Raw genomic sequence first — 19641 nt, forward strand, 5'->3', positions numbered from 1 at the left:
GATCTCCATATTCCATGAACCCCCTAGAGTGCAAGAATTTTTCAATCTCAGACTTGAATACACTCAACAACTGGGCATCCACAGCCCTTTAGGGTAGAGAATTCCAAAGATTCACAATGTAGAATGTCCTCCAAGAGAAAGGGCGCTACCGGACCTAATCTGAGGGAATGAAGCTGGACAAGTGGTAGAAGTGTCAATGGGGGAGCACTTCGGGGATAGTGACCATAGCTCTGTGAAATTTAAGGTAGTTCTGGAAAAGGACAAAGATAAACTGGAAATAAAGGTACTGAATTGGGGGAAGGCCGATTTCAGTATGATAAAACAGGATCTGGCCAAAATGGACTGGGAGCAGCTACTTGTCGGAAAGTCTACATCAGACCTGTGTGAGTCATTCAAAAAGGAAATAATGAGAGTTCAGGGCCAACATGTTCCCACAAAGGTGAAGGGTAGGACCAACAGGTCCAGGGAACCCTGGATGTCAAGGGATATAAAGGATTGGATAAGGAAGAAAAAGGAGGCTTATATCAGATGCAGAGGGCTGAAAACAGTGGAGGCCCTAGAGGAGTATAGAAAGTGTAGGGGGGTACTTAAAAAAGTAATTAGGAGAGCGAAGAGGGGGCATGAAAAAACACTGGCGGGCAAGATAAAGGAAAATCCCAAGACTTTTTATAAGCATATTAAGGGCAAGAGGATAACCAGGGAAAGAGTAGGGCCCATTAAGGACCAAAGTGGCAATCTGTGTGTGGAGCTGGAGGTTGTAGGTGAGGTTTTAAATGAATACTTTTCATCTGTGTTCATTATGGAGAAGGACGATGTAGGTGTAGAGATCAGGGAGGGGGATTGTGATCTACTTGAACAAATTAGCATTGAAAGGGAGGAGGTATTAGCTATTTTAGCAGGCATAAAAGTGGATAAATCACCAGGCCCAAATTAGGTGTATCCCAGTCTGCTATGTGAGGCAAGGGAGGAGATTGTAGGGGCTCTGACACAAATTTTCATATCCTCTCTGACCACAGGAGAAGTGCCAGAGGACTGGAGAACAGCGAATGTGATACCATTATTCAAGAAGGGTAGTAGTGATAAACCAGGTAACTACAGGTCAGCGAATCTAACATTAGTGGTAGGTAAACTATTGGAAAAAATTTTGAGGGACAGGATTAATCTCCACTTGGAGCGGCAGGGATTAATCAAGGATAGTCAGCATGGCTTTGTCGGGGGAGATCGTGTCTAAAAATGTGATTGAATTTTTCGAGGAGGTGACTAGATGTGTAGATGAGGGTAAAGCAGTTGATGTAGTCTACATGGACTTCAGTAAGGCTTTTGATAAGGTCCTGCATGGGAGATTGGTCAAGAAGTTAAGAGCCCATGGGATCCAGGACAATTTGGCAAATTGGATCCAAAGGTGGCTTAGTGGCAGGAGGCAGAGGGTGATGGTCAAGGGTTGTTTTTGCGATTGGAAGCCTGTAAGTGGTGTACCGCAGGGATCGGTGCTGGGACCCTTGCTGTTTGTAGTTTACATTAATGATTTAGTCAATATAGGAGGTATGATCAGTAAGTTTGCAGATGACAGGAAAATTGGTGGTGTTGTAAGGAGGAATACCTTAGAGTACAGGACAATATAGATAGGTTGATAAGATGAGCAGAGTAGTGGCAAATAGAATTTAATCCTGAGAAATTTGAGGTGATGCATTTTGCAAGGACTAACAAAGCAAGGGAATATATAATGGATGGTAGGACCATAGGTACAGAAGGTCAGAGGGACCTTGGTGTACTTGTCCATAGGTCACTGAAGGCAGCAGCACAGGTAGATAAGGTGGTTCAGAAGGTATAAGGGATACCTGCCTTTACTAGCCGAGGCATAGAATATAAAAACAGGGAAGTTATGATGGAGCTGTATAAAACGCTAGTTAGGCCACAGCTGGAGTACTGTGTACAGTTCTGGTCGCCACACCATAGGAAGGATGTGATTGCACTGGAGAGGGTGCAGAGGAGATTTGCCAGGATGTTGCCTGGGCTGGAGCATTTCTGCCTAGAGAGACCGAACAGGCTAGGGTTGTTTTCCTTAGAGCAGAGAAGGCTGAGGGGGGACCTGATGGAGGTATACAAAATTATGAGGGGCATAGATAGGGTAGATAAGAATAAACATTTTCCCTTAGCAGAGGTGTAACTAACCAGGGGCATAGATTTAAGGTAAGGGCCAGGAGGTTTAGAGGGGATTTGAGGAAAATTTCTTTCACCCAATGGGTGGTTGGAATCTGGAACACACTGCCTGAGGGGGTGGTAGAGGCAGGAACTCTCAGAACATTTAAGAAGTATTTAGATAAGCACTTGAAATGCCATAGCGTACAAGGCTACAGGCCAAGTGTTGAAAGATGGGATTAGAATAGATAGGTGCTTGATGGCCAGCACAGACAGGATGGGCCAAAGGGCCTGTTTCTGTGCTCTATGACTCTGAGAGTAAGGAAATTCCTCATCATCTCATTCTTAAATGATTGACCCTTATCTGTGACTATTCTTCCTAGTACTGGATTCTCCAACCTGGGGAAACAACCTCTCAGCATCTACCCTGTCAATCCCCCTCAGAAACTTATGTTGCAATAAGATCACCTCTCATTCTTCTAAACTCCAGAGCGTGTAGACATATTCTACTGAATCTTTCCTCATAGGGCAATCTTCTCATCTCAGGAATCGATCAGTAAACCTTCGCTCACTGCCTTCACGGTAAGTATATCCTTTTCAGATAGAGACCAAAACTGTGCACAGTACTCCAGGTGTTGTCTCACCAAAGCCCTGTAGAATTATAGCAAGACATCCTTACTACTGTACTCCAGCTCCCTTGCAATAAAGGCCAACAAGCTATTTGCCTTCCTAATTGCTTGCTGCATCTGCATACTTACTTTGTGTTTCTTGTACGATGACATCTGCATCACTCTGAACTTTAACATTTATAGTTTCTTACCATTTAAAAATATTCTGATTTTCTATTCTTCCCACCAAAGTGAATAACTTCATATTTTCTCATTTTATACTCCATCTGCCATCTTCTTGCCTGCTTACTTAACCTGTCTACGTTCCTTTGCAGCCTCTTTGTGTCCTCCTCACTGCTTACTGTCCCATCTAGCTTTGTATTGTCAGCAAACTTGGATACATTACTTCCTGTCCCTTCATCAATGTCAGTAATATAGATTGTAAATAGCTGAGTCTCCAGCACTGATCCTTGTGCACCTCACTAGTTACAGCCTGCCAACTTGAAAATACCCCGTTTTATCTCTACTCTGCTTTCTGTCCATTAACCAATCCTCTATACACGTTATTACATTACCCCTAACTCCGTGAGACTTTATCTTGTGTAATAACATTTTATGTGACACCTTATGAAATGCCTTTTTGGAAACCAAAATATATTAGATCCACCCCTTTATGTAAAGCCTCTAATATGATAAAATATCCCAAGGCGCTTCACAGGAGCTTTATCAAATGAAACTTGACAAAAAGCTATGTAAGGAGATATTGGGACAGTTGACCAAAAGCTCAGTTAAAGCATGTTAAAGAAGCAGAGTGAGGCAGAGAAGTTGAGGGAGGGAATTCTAGAGCTTAGGGTCTGGACAGCTGAAGGCACAGACACCAATGGAAGGGAAAAGGAGGCCAGAATTAGAGGGACACATTTCTTGGAGGATTGAAGGGCTAGAGGAGGTTACAAATGTAGGGAGAGGAGAGACAACAGAGGGATTTGAAGGTAGGATGAAAATTTTAAAATTGAGGCATTTCTGGACCATGAATCAATGTCAGTCAGCAAGCACAGTGGTAAGAGTTGAACACAACATGGTACGAATAAGAATACTGGCCGAGGATTTCAATTTTCTGTCAATCTTCAGAGTTTTGTTTACAGAATGATGGGAACAGTTCTGTTAAGAGGGACTTGAACCATTTCTGCACAACTTATAGGCACATCACTCCAACATTAACCAGATAGAAACATCTCCTGAATTTTCCTGTCCCACTAGGGTCAGGCTGGGAGGCAGGAGGGCTGGCAATATGGAGGGCGAAGGCGTTGGAAGGGGATCCCGACAACTTCCCGTCACCGTGGCATATTACCAGCAGCGGGGCGCTTGGTGGCTCGGCCACGCACCAGGTAGCCAGCTGAACCATTTAGTGCCAATTAATTCCCACTTCTTGCCCCCCCTGGCATTTTGCCCCTGTCGGGTGAACCCACCAGACCAGTGAGTCTCACGTCAGTGGTAGGGAAACTATTGAAGAAAATTCTGAAGGAGAGAATCTATCACCACTTGGAGAGGCAAAATTTGATTGGGAATAGTCAGCATGGCTTTGTCAGAGGGAGGTCACGCCTAACAAATTTGATTGAATTTTTTGAGCATGTGACCAGGTGTCGATAAGGGTAGTGCATTTGATGTAGTTTACATGGATTTCAGCAAAGCCTTTGACAAGGTCCCACATGGGAGACTTATCAAGAAAGCAAATGCACATGAGATACAAGGTAACTTGATAAGGTGGATTCAAAATTGGCTTAGCTGTAGGAGACAGAGAGTGATGACAGACGGCTGTTTTAGTGACTGAAAGCCAGTGTCCAGTGGCGTACCATAGGGATCTGTGCTGGGTCCCCTATTGTTTGTCATTTATATAAATGACATAGATGACTATGTGGGGGGTAGGATCAGTAAGTTCGCAGATGACACAAAGATTGGCCGAGTGGTTAACAGTGAGGTGGAGTGCCTTAGGTTACAGGAAGATATAGACGGGATGGTCAAATGGGCAGAAAAGTGATAGATGGAATTTAACGCTGAAAAGTGTGAGGTGATACACTTTGGAAGGAGTAATGTGGCACGGAAGTATTCAATGAATAGCCTGACACTGGGATGTTCCAAGGAACAAAGGGACCTTGGTGTGTTTGTCCATAGATCTCTGAAGGCAGAAGGGCAGGTTAATAGGGTGGTGAAAAAGGCATATGGGACACTTGCCTTTATCAATCGAGGCATAGATTACAAAAGGAGGGAGGTCATGTTGGAGTTGTATAGAACTTTGGTAAGGCCACAGCTGGAGTACTGTGTGCAATTCTGATCACCACATTATAGGAAGGATGTGATTGCACTGGAGGGGGTGCTGAGGCGATTCACCAGGATGTTGCCTGGGATGGAACATCTAGCTATGAAGAGAGGTTGGATAGGCTTGTGTTGTTTTCACTGTAGCAGAGGGGTGACCTGATCAAGGTGTACAAGATTATGAGGGGCATGGACAGGGTGGATAGGGAGAAGCTGTTCCCCTTAGTTGAAGGGTCAGTTACGAGGGGTCACATGTTTAAGGTGAGGGGCAGGAAGTTTAAGGGGGATTTGAGGAAGAACTTTTTTACCCAGAGGGTGGTGACGGTCTAGAATGCCCTGCCTGGGAGGGTGGTAGAGGCAGGTTGCCTCACATCCTTTAAATAGTACCTGGATGAGCACTAGGCATGTCATAACATTCAAGGCTCTGGGCCAAGTGCTGGCAAATGCGATTAGGTAGACAGGTCAGGTGTTTTAATGCATCGGTGCAGACTCGATGGGCCGAACGGCCTCTTCTGCACTGTATTATTCTGTGATTGGCTTTCCATGGCCTATCGAGGGGCTCTTCGGAGGCAATGGCCGATACTGCGGCAACGGTGCCGCAAGAGCACCACAACTTCCCACCCTCACCCGCAATCACCAGGGACTGACTGTCTGACCCCAGCTTCCCCAATAAAACTCACCTTCTCTTCAAGGTCACCCCACCATTGAGGCTGCCTCATCCTGAAGCTGCAGCTTCAGCACTGGCAACTGCTAGTTGTGGTGCTGCTCAGGCTGTTGAGCTGCCGGCAGTGTGGTCTGGCAGCTCTTGGGAGTGGGCTGTCATCCTCAGTTGAACGGCGACCACAGTGATGGACTGTTAATTGGCCGCCGCCAAAAAATGTTGTTGCAGGGTCCTGCCGCCTGCCGGAGAGTGGTCACCTCCCACTTTCAACCCCGGCGACGGGACTTCATTGTCCCCCATGAAATCTGGCCGATAGAGTTTTATAGCACAGAAGGAGACTCTTCGACCCATCATGCCTAACCCAGCTCCATGAAAAAGCTAACCAGTTCATCCCCATCCCCTGCTCTTTCCCTATAGCCCAGCAATTTTCTCCCTTCAAATATTTATCCAATTCCCTATTGAGAGCTACTGTTGAATTTAGCTCCACCACCCTTTCAGGCAGTTCATTCTAAATCAAAATTTTCTGTGTAAAAGAAATTCTCCTCATCCCATCTCCAGCTTCTTAGCCAATTGCTTTAAATCTTCGCCCTCAGGTTACCGACTGCTCAGCCACTCTAAACAGTTTCTCCTTTTTTACTCTATCAAAACCCTTCATGATTTTGAACCCATGTATCAAATCTCCCCTTAATCTTCTATGCGCGAAGGAGAATAATCAGAACTTCTCCTCTCCAGCTTTTCCAGGTAACTCAGCTGGGTCATTCAAAGTTCCAATCTAGCAAATCTCTTCTGCACCCTCTCCAATGCCTTGATATCCTTCCAAAAGTGTTGCATCCAGAATTGGACACTCCTACTGAGGTTTAATCAGTGATCTATAAAGGGGGAGAAAAACTTCCTACTTTTGTAATCTTTTCTTTTATTTATAAAGTAAAGGATCCTCTATGCTTTTTTAACAACCCTTCTCAACTTGTCCTGCCACCTTCAAAGATTTCTGCACACAAGCCGCAGGTCTCTTTGTTCCTGCACCCCTTTTAAAATTATACCCTTTAGTTTACATTGCCTCTTCTCATTCTTCCTTCCAAAATACATCACTTCACACTTCTCTGCATAAAATTTTATCTAACATGTGTCTGCTTATTTCATCAGACTGGCCCCTGAAGGGTACTACTTTCAGCCTCATATTTATTACTTTTCTGAGTCTCATGCTGTCTGAAAACTTTGAAATTATGCCCTGTAAACGCAAGGACAGGTAATTAATATCCATCAAAAATAGCAGTGGTTCGAAAACTGACAGTCTGATAAACAACTGTTCACATCTATTCTCTGTTTCCTGTCCCTTGGCCAATTTTGGGTTGACTCTGTCAATGTCTCTTTAATCCTATAGGCTTCAATTTTGCTAACAAGTTTATTGTGTGGTACTTCATCAAATGCATTTTGGAAATCCATACACAAAACATCAACATTAGGATGCGTAGGATGGGGAAGGAAACTGCAGGGGATGGGAACAATCGAAATGTGGAGCTTATTCAAGGAGCAGCTACTGCGTGTCCTTGATAAGTATGTACCTGTGAGGCAGGGAGGAAGTTGTCGTGCGAGGGAGCTGTGGTTTACTAAAGAGGTTGAAGCGCTTGTCAAGAGGAAGAAGGCGGCTTATGTTAGGATGAGACGTGAAGGCTCAGTTAGGGCGCTTGAGAGCTACAAGCTAGCCAGGAAGGATCTAAAGGGAGAGCTAAGAAGAGCAAGGAGAGGACACGAGAAGTCATTGGCGGATAGGATCAGGGAAAACCCTAAGGCTTTCTATAGGTATATCAGGAATAAAAGAATGACTAGAGTTAGATTAGGGCCAATCAAGGATAGTAGTGGGAAGTTGTGTGTGGAATCAGAGGAGGTAGGGGAAGTGTTAAATGAATATTTTGCGTCAGTATTTACAGTAGAGAAAGAAAATGTTGTCGAGGAGAATACTGAGATTCAGACTACTAGGCTAGATGGGATTGAGGTTCACAAGGAGGAGGTGTTAGCAATTTTGGAAAGTGTGAAAATAGATAAGTCCCCTGGGCCAGATGGGATTTATCCTAGGATTCTCTGGGAAGCTAGGGAGGAGATTGCAGAGCCTTTGTCCTTGATCTTTATGTCGTCATTGTCGACAGGAATAGTGCCGGAAGACTGGAGGATAGCAAATGTTGTCCCCTTGTTCAAGAAGGGGAGTAGAGACAGCCCTGGTAATTATAGACCTGTGAGCCTTACTTCGGTTGTGGGTAAAATGTTGGAAAAGGCTATAAGAGACAGGATTTATAATCATCTTGAAAAGAATAAGTTCATTAGCGATAGTCAGCACGGTTTTGTGACGGGTAGCTCGTGCCTCACAAACCTTATTGAGTTTTTCGAGAAGGTGACCAAACAGGTGGATGAGGTTAAAGCAGTGGATGTGGTGTATATGGATTTCAGTAAGGCATTTGATAAGGTTCCCCATGGTAGGCTATTGCAGAAAATACGGAAGTATGGGGTTGAAGGTGATTTAGAGCTTTGGATCAGAAATTGGCTAGCTGAAAGAAGACAGAGGGTGGTGGTTGATGGCAAATGTTCATCCTGGAGTTTCGTTACTAGTGGTGTACTGCAAGGATCTGTTTTGGGGCCACTGCTGTTTGTCATTTTTATAAATGACCTGGAAGAGGGTGTAGAAGGGTGGGTTAGTAAATTTGCGGATGACACGAAGGTCGGTGGAGTTGTGGATAGTGCCGAAGGATGTTGTAGTGTACAGAGGGACATAGATAGGCTGCAGAGCTGGGCTGAGAGATGGCAAATGGAGTTTAATGCGGAAAAGTGTGAGGTGATTCACTTTGGAAGGAGTAACAGGAATGCAGAGTACTGGGCTAATGGGAAGATTCTTGGTAGTGTAGATGAACAGAGAGATCTTGGTGTCCAGGTGCATAAATCCCTGAAGGTTGCTACCCAGGTTAATAGGGCTGTTAAGAAGGCATATGGTGTGTTAGCTTTTATTAGTAGGGGGATCGAGTTTCGGAGCCACGAGGTCATGCTGCAGCTGTATAAAACTCTGGTGAGACCGCACCTGGAGTATTGCGTGCAGTTCTGGTCACCGCATTATAGGAAGGATGTGGAAGCTATGGAAAGGGTGCAGAGGAGATTTACTAGGATGTTGCCTGGTATGGAGGGAAGGTCTTACGAGGAAAGGCTGAGGGACTTGAGGTTGTTTTCATTGGAGAGAAGGAGGAGGAGAGGTGACTTAATAGAGACATATAAGATAATCAGAGGGTTGGATAGGGTGGATAGTGAGAGTCATTTTCCTCGGATGGTGATGGCAAACACGAGGGGACATAGCTTTAAGTTGAGGGGTGATAGATATAGGACAGATGTCAGAGGTAGTTTCTTTACTCAGAGAGTAGTAGGGGCATAGAATGCCCTGCCTGCAACAGTAGTAGACTCGCCAACTTTAAGGGCATTTAAGTGGTCATTGGATAGACATGTGGATGAAAATGGAATAGTGTAGGTCAGATGGTTTCACAGGTCGGCGCAACATCGAGGGCCGAAGGGCCTGTACTGCGCTGTAATGTTCTAATTCTAATTCTAACTACATTATCCACACGCACGCTCTCTGTTACTTCATCACAGAACTCAATAAAATTAGCCAAGCATGATTTTCCTTTAATAAATCCATGCTGGCTGTCATTGATTAACCCATGATTTCTCAAGTGACTTAATTTTATCCTGGATTATTGTCTCTCGATGTTTGGCCATCACCAATGTCTCCTTTTTTAGTACAGACTATATTTGCAACTCTTCAGTCATCTGATCCCCCTTCCATATCTAAGGTGATTGGAAGATTGTGGACAGATCATCCGCTGTTTCCACCCTTAGTACTCTGGGATGCATCCAGTCCGAACCAGATGATTTTTCTATTTTGAGTTTTACCAATCTTCCAAGTACTGTTACAAAAGGTTTTTTCTTGCACTCAGAACTTAGAATTCTATGTGTTTTAAAAGTTAAGAAAAGGATTTTTGCTCAATGGAAGACACCTGCAAATAACTCGAGTTCTGGCAATGTTTTGAAAGGAAGTTCATAGCAAAAGTTGAACTTTATGGGTGCTTTGAAAGAAAGTTCAACTTGTACAAGGACAGGAATGCCATCAATTTCAAGGAAACCACAAAGGTTTGACCTTTCTTCAGAGCAGCAGAGAGTGAGAATGGGAGATACTGTGTTTGGATAGGTGACCATGTTCAGCAAGGTTATTTTTATACCTTGGACCCTTTAAAAAAAAAACCTGTGAATTGGGCAAAGGGCAGACATTTGAAATCTTTGCTTTTACCTGCCGTGGGCAAGAGAGAAAGACCCAGAAAAGTGTTACTTCTCTCTGTAAAGGAGACTTGCATCTCTTGAAAAGGAATCCTGCATTTGAAAGGTGACAGATTCCTATTGCCTCCAGGGTCTCTGAAGAATTCCTGCATCTGGAGTGGTTCTTGCTGCCTCCTGTGGTTTGGGAGATCCTGAAATCTCAAGAAAGCTTCAACTGCTAGACTACTGCTTTTAAAAACCCAGGCAGACTGGTTGCTGCACCCCTAATGAAAGACCTGAGTGAGGCCTGCTGCAGACAAATTACCTTGAAAGCCTACCCATCACAGATTGTTCATCGACCTCGCCTGGAAAGACTTCACGTGGCATCCGACTATTCGACTCTGGGACACCTAACTATACTGAAAACATCCTACCAGAACATGATGAAGTCAATCATTTTTTTTTTCCTTTTTATTCCTAAGAAACAGCTGTAAACTAAAAAATCCTTTTCCCTGGTTAACCATTTTTTAAAATCTGTGTATGTGGTGGGGGTGGGTGGGGTGGGTTAAGGAATTAAGGAGTTTTTCATATATATAGATTTATCTCATTAGTAGTTAAGACCTATTATTTCTTTTCTAATAAATAGTTAATGTTGTTTAAAGAAACCTGGTTTGGTGTGCCTTATTCTGGGGGATAAATAAAGGGTTTAATTTGGGCTGTTCTTCGGGAGGTGAGAAACTTTATTTGATATGCTATGACCTGTGGCGTAGTGGGTCTCAATTAACAGTTCATTACTCCCGCCTTGATCGTAACAGTACTTTCACTTAACTTCAATTTATTTCAACTGAATGGTTTAAAAGTTTGTGATCCACATCGATCAGAGATAAGGTTTTTCTTTCACTCTGAGCCACAAGGGAAGGTAGGTCTGTCCTGAGTTAGCTCTCAGCTGAGATAACAATAGGAGCACTGCAACTGACCCATGGCCGCCTTTTAAAGAGTTAATCAACCAGCGTTCTGGCTCCTAAAACCTAGTGACCCCAACTGGAAGTGTCTGTGTGTGGACACTGTGTGAGGACAGGATTTAGCTCAGCTCTGCTGTTCTCCAAGTCGGAGATAGCTTACCACCACTCACTGTCGAAGCTCACACATGAATAATGGACACTTGGATCAGTGCAAATACCTGTGTGGGAATGTATCCCAATGAGGGAGGTAATGTCATCAGGAGAGCAGGGTAGGAAAAAACTGCAAGTTAGGGGGAATAGTCCTTAAGTGTAGTACTCAAGTTATCATCCACTCAGCTACAAGAACAAGGCAATCATTATATTAACCAACCATACACCTCCATTTAGGTTGTAGATTTGCTGCCAGGAGCTCTTGTCTTTGATCCGTGTGAGAGATGAGTAATTAGAGAATAATATGCATTTCATCACCTCCTTCATTCCATTCCTTGGGCTGGATTCTATGAGCAAGCACGACAAAGAGCCGTTGCAATCTTAAGCGTGATCGCTCATTTAAATAGTCGGGGCGACCCACCTCCCTCAATCACGGGCTGTCTGTCGCCGGCAATGGCATCAGCTGCCTGTGCGCCGGAGCTGGCACCATTTTAAAAGGGCAGCTAGCCCTGCTGGTTTGTTTAAATTTTTAAAGAATTATACACCAAAATTAAATAAATGCATTTCTTTTCACATCCCCTCCATAACAATTGTGATAACCATTTGCCCTTTCCCTCCCAAAACATTTACCTTTTTACATCTGACCTTTCCCCACCCAAACTGCACAAAGTTTAAGATTCAACCCTTCCCACCATCCCCTACACCCATTAAGTGTATGTGACCCCGTTCCCGCCCCTCTCACACTGAAAATCTTACCTCCTCCCGCCCCCCTCCCATCAGTGTTGCGCCTCATTTTCCTGGACAGGGATCTTCGGTGTACGAGTGCCAGCCGCTCTGCCAAAGATTGCGGCAGGCCCTGAAGTTCTAAGGTGAGTGTTTGTAAATGAATTAATATTATTGATTTGAATATTCAAGTTATGGTCCCATCGCTCAGTGGTGAGGGGGGCCACCACAAAGCCTCGCTGCCATCGGGCCCTGTTGGCGTCTAGGTCCATGGCAGGCCTCATCCGGAGCCGCCTTCAGGCCACCCCTCCACCCCCACCACAGATCACAAAGTCGAGGGCTTCGTAAAATCCAGCCGCTAGTGTGGAGCTCCATCTGATCAGTGATGGACACATCAGCACTATGCCTTATCTGCACCAGAGGTTCTCTTGTGCCCATGCATTAGGCCATTCACTCTTTCGTCTTCCAACTCCCACCTAATCATCTGTGATAGAATGGACCCCATGCTGCCCACCAAGCTCCAGTGCCGCCTCCTCACTGGGGGTTAGGATTAATAGGCACGCAATGCCACACTGGTCTTCTCCCTTTCCCAGGCATTGCAGGCTGTCATTTCTTGCAAGCACACAGATGACTATTGTGAGTCACTCGACTATGGTACATGCATTGTCTATGATGCTGGCCACCGGACTGTCCATGATGGTCCCACAGGTAGGCCTTCTGCGTGTGGCCAGAGGCAAGAGTGCAGGAGTCACCTAGCACCATAGAAAAATTATGACACAGAAGGAGGCCATTAAGCCCGTCATGCCCATGCCGGCCGTAAAAAAAAAAAATCTAGCCGCCCAATATAATCCCACCTTCCAGCATCTGGTCCATAGCTTTGCAGGTTACAGCACTTCAGGTGCATGTCCAGGTACCTTTTAAAAGAATTGAGGGTTTCTGCTTCCACCACCATTCCTGTCAGTGAATTCCAGACACCCACCATCCTCTGGGTGAATAAGTATTTCCTCATGTCCCCTCTAATCCTTCTGCCAATCACCTTAAATCTGTGCCCCCGGTAATTGACCTCTCCACTAGGGGAAACAGGTCCTTCCTGTCTGCTCTATCTAGGCCCTTCATAATTTTGTACACCTCGATTAAGTCACCCCTCAGCCTCCTCTGTTCTAAGGAAAACAACCCTAACCTATCCATCTTTCCTCATTGCTGCAGATTTCGAGCCATTCTTGTAAATCTCCTCGGTACTCTCTCCAGAGCAATTATATCCTTTCTGTAATGTGCTGACCAGTACTGTATGCAATACTCCAACTGTGGCCTAACCAGCGCTTTGTACATTTCCAGCATTATATCCCTGCTTTTGAATTCTATACCTCTGCCAATAAGGGAAAGCATTCCATATGCCTTCTTCACCACTCTATCTACCTGTCCTGCCACCTTCAGGGACCTGTGGACATGCACTCCAAGGTCTCTCACTTCTTCTACCTCTCTCAATATCCTCTCGTTTATTGTGAATTCCCTCACTTTATTTGCCCTCCCCAAATGCATTTCCTCAGACTTTTCTGGATTGATTTCCATTTGCCACTTTTCCGCCCATTCAACCAAACCATCGATATCTTTCTGGAGTCTACAGCTATCTTCTTCACTATCCACTACACTGCCAATTTTTATGTCATCAACAAATTTCCCAGTCATGCCTTCCATATTTATGTCCAAATCATCAATATATACCACAAACAGCAAGGAAGCTAACACTGAGCCCTGTGGAACGTCACTGGAAGCAGCCTTCCATTCACAAAAACATCCGTCAACGACTACCCTTTGTTTCCTCGCCCTAAGCCAATTATGGATCCAACCTGCCACATTCCCTTGTATCCCATGGGCTTTCATTTTGCTGACCAGTCTGCCATGTGGGACCTTGTCAAATGCCTTACTAATATCCATGTAGACCACATTCACTGCACTACCCTCATCAATCCTTCTTGTTACTTCCTCAAAAAACTTAAGTTTGTAAGACATGCCTTTCCCTTAACAAATCCATGCTGACTATTCCGGATTAATCCATGCCTTTATAAGTGGCAGTTTATCCTGTCGCTCAGAATAGATTCTGACAATTTACCTGCCACGGAGGTCAAACTGACTAGCCTATAATTATTTGGCCTATCCCTCACACCCTTTTAAACAATGGTACAACATTCACAAACCTCCAATCATCTGGTACCTCTCCAGTATCTACAGAGGATTCGAAGATGATCCTCAGCGCATCCGCTATTTCCTCCCTGGCTTCCTTTAACAACCTGGGATGTAATCCATCTGGCCCTGGTCATTTATCCACTTTCAAGGATGTCAGACCCTCTAGTAGTACTTCTCTCATTATGCTAATGTATCTAATATTTCACACTCCTCCTCTTTAGCCACAATATCTACATCAACCCGCCCCTACACAAACAACACTGCTGTCCACTTCCAGTCTCACCCCAGCATTATGGGCTTTGCCGAAAAATTCAGTCCAATGAGGCTCAGCTGTGATGCTCCCATGGTTGAATATTATTCTAATCTCAGACTTTAAATACTATCTTACATAACTAGAGAGTTCAAAAGGAATCATTTTACAACTCTAAGGAAAATTGTAAGATATTCAAGATTCCAGTCCATCCCATAATCATTTCACAACAGATTAATTAACTTTAATCTTTAAGATAAAACAAAAACCTAATTAGAGGGAGCTGAAATGTTATCAGGTTAAAAAGTTACAATCACCAGAAGAAGAAAAAAATTACTTGTATATCTTCAATTAATATGCACATTTATTTTAGCATTTTGCCTTGCATTACTATCCTTTATGGATTTAAAAAAAAATCCATTTATTACATTCCAGACTTTTAACTCCTTTCTTTGTACTAGATATCACTCCCAGTCTGAGATGTGGATCAGTCCATTGGCTTCTGCCAATGCAGCACTTGGGACAATCCTGAGAGCTGTCTGAGGGTGGTCTCTGATAACTGGTCATTCAATTTTCCAACCTTCACTGTGAAGAAGCCTCTCAACTTTTTTAATTCATATGGGCTCCAAATCAATGCACCAAAAAGGATTTAAATACTATTGTGCTCTGGGAGGTATTTTCATGGTCAAGTTTTTAAATGACATTATGGTGTTGGGAAGTCTGATTCCATAACTCATGTTTTTATTACAATTTGAATCAGAATGAAAGATGGAAAAAAACAAAAACAAAATGTGAATAAAAGAATGTTAAGTGAAATACCTTTGGAAAAATAGACTCTCTTCTCCAATTAAGGGGACTTTCCCATATCCTTGTCTGGCATGGTCGATACGAGCAGTGCAGGGAAGCTTCTTTGGTTTGTAACAGAACCAGGGCTCCCCAGTCCTGACATCGGTAAAGTTACACAGTGGTTTAGTTTGAGGCAAACAAAGATTACATACAGTGGTCTCTGAGGCATCTCCATATTTGAAGGTACTTTTAAAATTCACTCTGTCTGGCCGTTCCTCACGTAACCTTTCAAGTACTTGGATCCCTTCACTGGGATGAACCAAGGAAACAGACACTTCAACTTTCCCTGGCCAAGATAAATTGAAATTTATATAGTAAGATCCATTTTGGTTATCTATAACTGTTCCTGCTGAACCAGCTTTTAAAGCTGGGGTGTGGATCCGGGCTTGGAGATAGTCACCCCCATATTGCTTTGGGTGTCCTTCAAAATCATTCATTTGCAGCATCACTTGTAACTGATCTCCAACATAGAAAGTCTTTGCAGAATTTAAAATAACAAAGCGAACATGTGATGGGTCGCTGCTTTTCAGGAAGGGCACAGCAGGGCTGGGTGGTTTTGGCCATTCGATCATTTTCATGAGGAATGTTCCCTCTGACCTTTCTTCAGGGGTGAAGCTGTGATTCTGGTAGCCACATTGCAACAGTCTGTGTGTCCAAGAGAGCTTCCTTGTTTCCACTTTCTGCCTCATCTTTGGAGTTGGATATCTCCTCCATTTGGGCTCTGATCCAGAAATTGAATATTTATCATACTATGAAAAGGAACAACATAAAAATGAACATTTTTCCATTACCATCACATGCATATTATTTCCCTCCTTCAGTTAGGAAATTTAATTCAGATCACCGAATTTTTGGGATTGCCACATCATGATGCAAGTGTTGTATACTTCAATGAAGCAGTGTGTAGTTAGTGCTTTATATTCTCAGATTGCATCCCAGACCAGGAGAGAAAGCATGTTCATAGAAAATCTGACCATTGACCAGAGCTCAGTGAGTTTTTCGAGCCAGTGCCTAAAGTTTATCAGATTAGGGAAGTTCCAGCTTTGATCTCCACTGTGTGCAGAGTTAGCTTCAGCACTGCTGAGTTAGTGAGAGGAAAAATATATAATCAGTTAGTGCTCGCATTCCTGATCACTGACTAATGACTCCTGTTGGAAGTCCATGGGCTGGATTTTACAGGCCCCCCTGATGTTGGGGGTCATGGCTGAGGGGGCTGGAAAATGTCTCCAGCAGAGGCCCACCATGGGCCTCGATGCCAGGGCTCCACCACCGCTTAGCGATGAGAGCCAAATCTGCATATTTTTAAAAATGCAAATGAAGGAATTAATTACGTACCTGCTCCCGCCATCCATTCCAGTGCCATATTGGTGCTGGTAGCTGGCACTCCCACATCTTCCCATCCCCATTGGAGATCCGAGACAGAACACTGGTGGTGAGGTAGGTTTCTCTGTGTGGTGGTGGGGGGACCAGGGTCAGAGTAATTTTATTGGTGTTGGGGATGGTGGGTAGGGGTAAAATTTAAAGTTAATGAACTTTGAGGGGGGAAGGTTGGGAGCACAAGGTTTTTATTTCCATGGTTATAGGCGGGGGGAGATGGGAGAGGGTCACGATAAATTTATTTCATTTTTTACAAACACTGTATCTTTAAATATTTAAATTAAATGGAAGCGCTCGAAGCCCTTTCAAAATGGCATCAGCACCTGCACAGTGGCGCCTGATGCCATTGCCAGGGACGGACTGCCTTCCCCCTCCATATCATCAGAGGGGCGGTCCCAACCGGCCATTTAAATGAGCCGCTGCACTAAATATCGTGGCGGCTCCGTGACGTGTGGTGGCGGCGAGCTTATAAAATCCAGCCCCATATGTGGAAAAGACTGAGAATAGGGTTTGACTTCTCTACAATAAAACCAGAAAATGACAGCAGTGTTCAGTAGGTCTGGCAGAATCTGTGGAACTATGAAATCACTGCCTGAAAAGGTGATAGAGGTAGAAACCCTCGCCGCATTTACAAAATACTTGCATATGCACTTGAAGTGCTGTAAATTACAGAGCTACGGATCAAGAGCTAGAAACTGGGATTCGGCTGGATCACACTTGTTCCGCTCACACAGACATGATGAGCTGAATGACAAGGACAGCTATAGCATCGCTAGGATTCAAATTCCCATAGCTCTCTATTTCTTCCCTGAATGGAGACTCAACCCATATCCAGCCATTCTCCTCCACCTGGCTGAACTTGTTTTCACATTGAATAATATATTCTTTAAATCCACTAAATTCCTCTAAATAAAAGGTGTCTGTAGGGAAACCCATATGGGTCCTAGCTATGTCTATTTTTCACAGAATCCATATGGGTTCTAGCTATGCCTGTCTTTTCATGGAATATGTTGACTGTACTTTGTTCCAGTTTTACTGATCTCCCCTCCCTCACCTCTTTTTCTAGTATGTTAATGCCTGTATTGCTGCCATTTCTTGTTCTTGACCTGAACTGGAAAATGTCATTGAACTTCGCTTTCAGTTTCCATCTTTCCCTCATCTTCACATAGTCCATCTCCACCTCTTCCCTTCCTTGACTTCTTTTCCTCCACTTCCAGGGATGGACTATCAACCAATATCCACTAAAAGCCCACTGATTCCTGGCCACCTCACTAACACTTCCTCACATGCCACTTGCTGGAAGAACTCTATTCCATTCTCCCAGTTTCTCTGTCTGCAATGTTTTTGTTCTGATGAAGCAACCTTCTAAACCAATGCTTCTGATAGGTCTTCCGTTTTCCTCAATCAAGTATTTACCCCCACTATGGCTGACAGAGCCCACTACCATGTCCATTCCATTTCCTGCATTTCTGCAGTCATCCCTTCTCTCCCTCCCAGAACCATGATAGGGTTTCCGTTCTCTTCACCTTGTCCCCACCAGCCTCCATGTTCATTCTGCGCCATATTCACCACTTCCAGCATGATGTCACTACCAAACACATCCTTACTTCACTCCCATTTCAGCATTCCAAAGGGGCTATTCCCTCCGTGACATCCAGGTCCACTTCTCTATCACCCTCAATATCCCCTCCCCTTCCCATAACACCTTCCTGCACAAGCACAGGAGATATAACAACTGCTCTTCTATCTCCTGTCTTCTCCCCATCAAGTTTCCCAAACATTTCTTCCAGGTGAAGCAGCAAATGTACTTGTACTTCTTTCAATTTAGTACACTGCGTTTTCTGCTCACTGTGTGGTCTTTTCTACAAAGGGGACACCAAAAGCAGATTGGCCGACTGCTTTGTGGAACACGTCCTTTCAGTTTGCAAGCGTGACCTCAAGCTTCCCGTCGCCTGTCATTTAAATTCTCCGCTCCACTCCCTCTCTGACTTCTCTGTCCTCGGCCTCCTACACTGTCCCAATGAATCTCAACAAAAATTTGTGTAACAGCACCTCATCTTTCAATTAGGCACTTCACAACCTTTCGTTCAATTCTTTCATATCATAACCACTCTCATTCTTCTAAACTCCAGAGAATATAGCCCCAATTTACTCAGCCTCTTCTCATAGGACAACCCCTCATCCCAGGGACCAATCTAGTAAATCTTCACTGCACTACCTCCAGTGCAAGTATATCTTTTCTTAAATGTGGAGACCAAAACTGCACACAGTATACCAGGTGCTGTCTCACCAAAGCCCTGTACAATCTTAATATGACTTATTTATTCCTGTACCACAATCCCCTTGCAATAAAGGCCAACATGCCATTTGCCTTCCTAATAGCCTGCTGCACATGTATGTTAATTTTGTACGTTCCTTGTACAAGTACCCCCAAGTCTCTCTCAACATCAGCACCTACCAGTTTGACACCTTTTAAAAAATAATCTGCTTTTTTATTTTTACTACCAAAGTGAACAACCTCACATTTCCCTACATTATACTCCATTTGGCATCTTGTTACCCACTCACTTAACCTGTCTATATCTCTTTGCAGCCTCTCTACATCCTCCCCGCAGCTTACCTTTCCACTGAGCTTTGTATTATCAGCAAACTTAGATACATTACTCTGTGTCTCTTCATCCAAGTCATTAATATAGAGTGTAAATAGCTGAGGCCCCAGCACTGATCCTTGTGGCACACCATTGTTCACTGCCTGACAACTTGAAAATGCCTCATTTATGCCCAGTCTCTGCTTCCTGCCTGTTAACCAATCCTCTATCCATGCTAATATATTACCCCCAATTCCATGTGCCCCTTATTTTGCCTGTCAATCTTTTATGTGGCACCTTATCGAATGCCTTTTTAAAATCCAGATATACTGCACCTACTGGTTCCTCTTTATCTACCCTACTAGTTATATTCTCAAAGAACTCTAATAAATTTGTCAACCAGGATTTCCCTTTGATAAAACCATGCTAACTTGTTCTAATCATACTATGCTTTTCCAAGTGCACTGTTACGACTTCTTTAATAGTTTCCAGCATCTTCCCAATGACTGATGTTAGGCTATCTGGCTTGTAGTTCCCTGTTTTCTCTCTACCTCCTTTC

The 19641-nt window shown here is 44.0% G+C and overlaps 1 protein-coding gene across 4 annotated transcripts in view; it reads right to left on the minus strand.

Annotated features, from left to right (window-relative positions):
- Nucleotides 1-19641, minus strand: part of LOC137374586 (NXPE family member 3-like) — a 131901-nt gene that overhangs the window by 15653 nt on the left and 96607 nt on the right. For 3 of the 4 annotated variants that reach the window (XM_068040923.1, XM_068040924.1, XM_068040922.1), the window contains exon 3: nt 15091-15866. In XM_068040923.1, coding sequence (XP_067897024.1) covers nt 15091-15866 — 776 coding nt within the window. The remainder of the gene's footprint in view (nt 1-15090; nt 15867-19641) is intronic. The other variant, XM_068040925.1, reaches the window with a different exon arrangement.

The sequence above is a fragment of the Heterodontus francisci genome, chromosome 10 (assembly GCF_036365525.1).
Source record: "Heterodontus francisci isolate sHetFra1 chromosome 10, sHetFra1.hap1, whole genome shotgun sequence".
In the NCBI taxonomy this organism is placed as follows: domain Eukaryota; kingdom Metazoa; phylum Chordata; class Chondrichthyes; order Heterodontiformes; family Heterodontidae; genus Heterodontus; species Heterodontus francisci.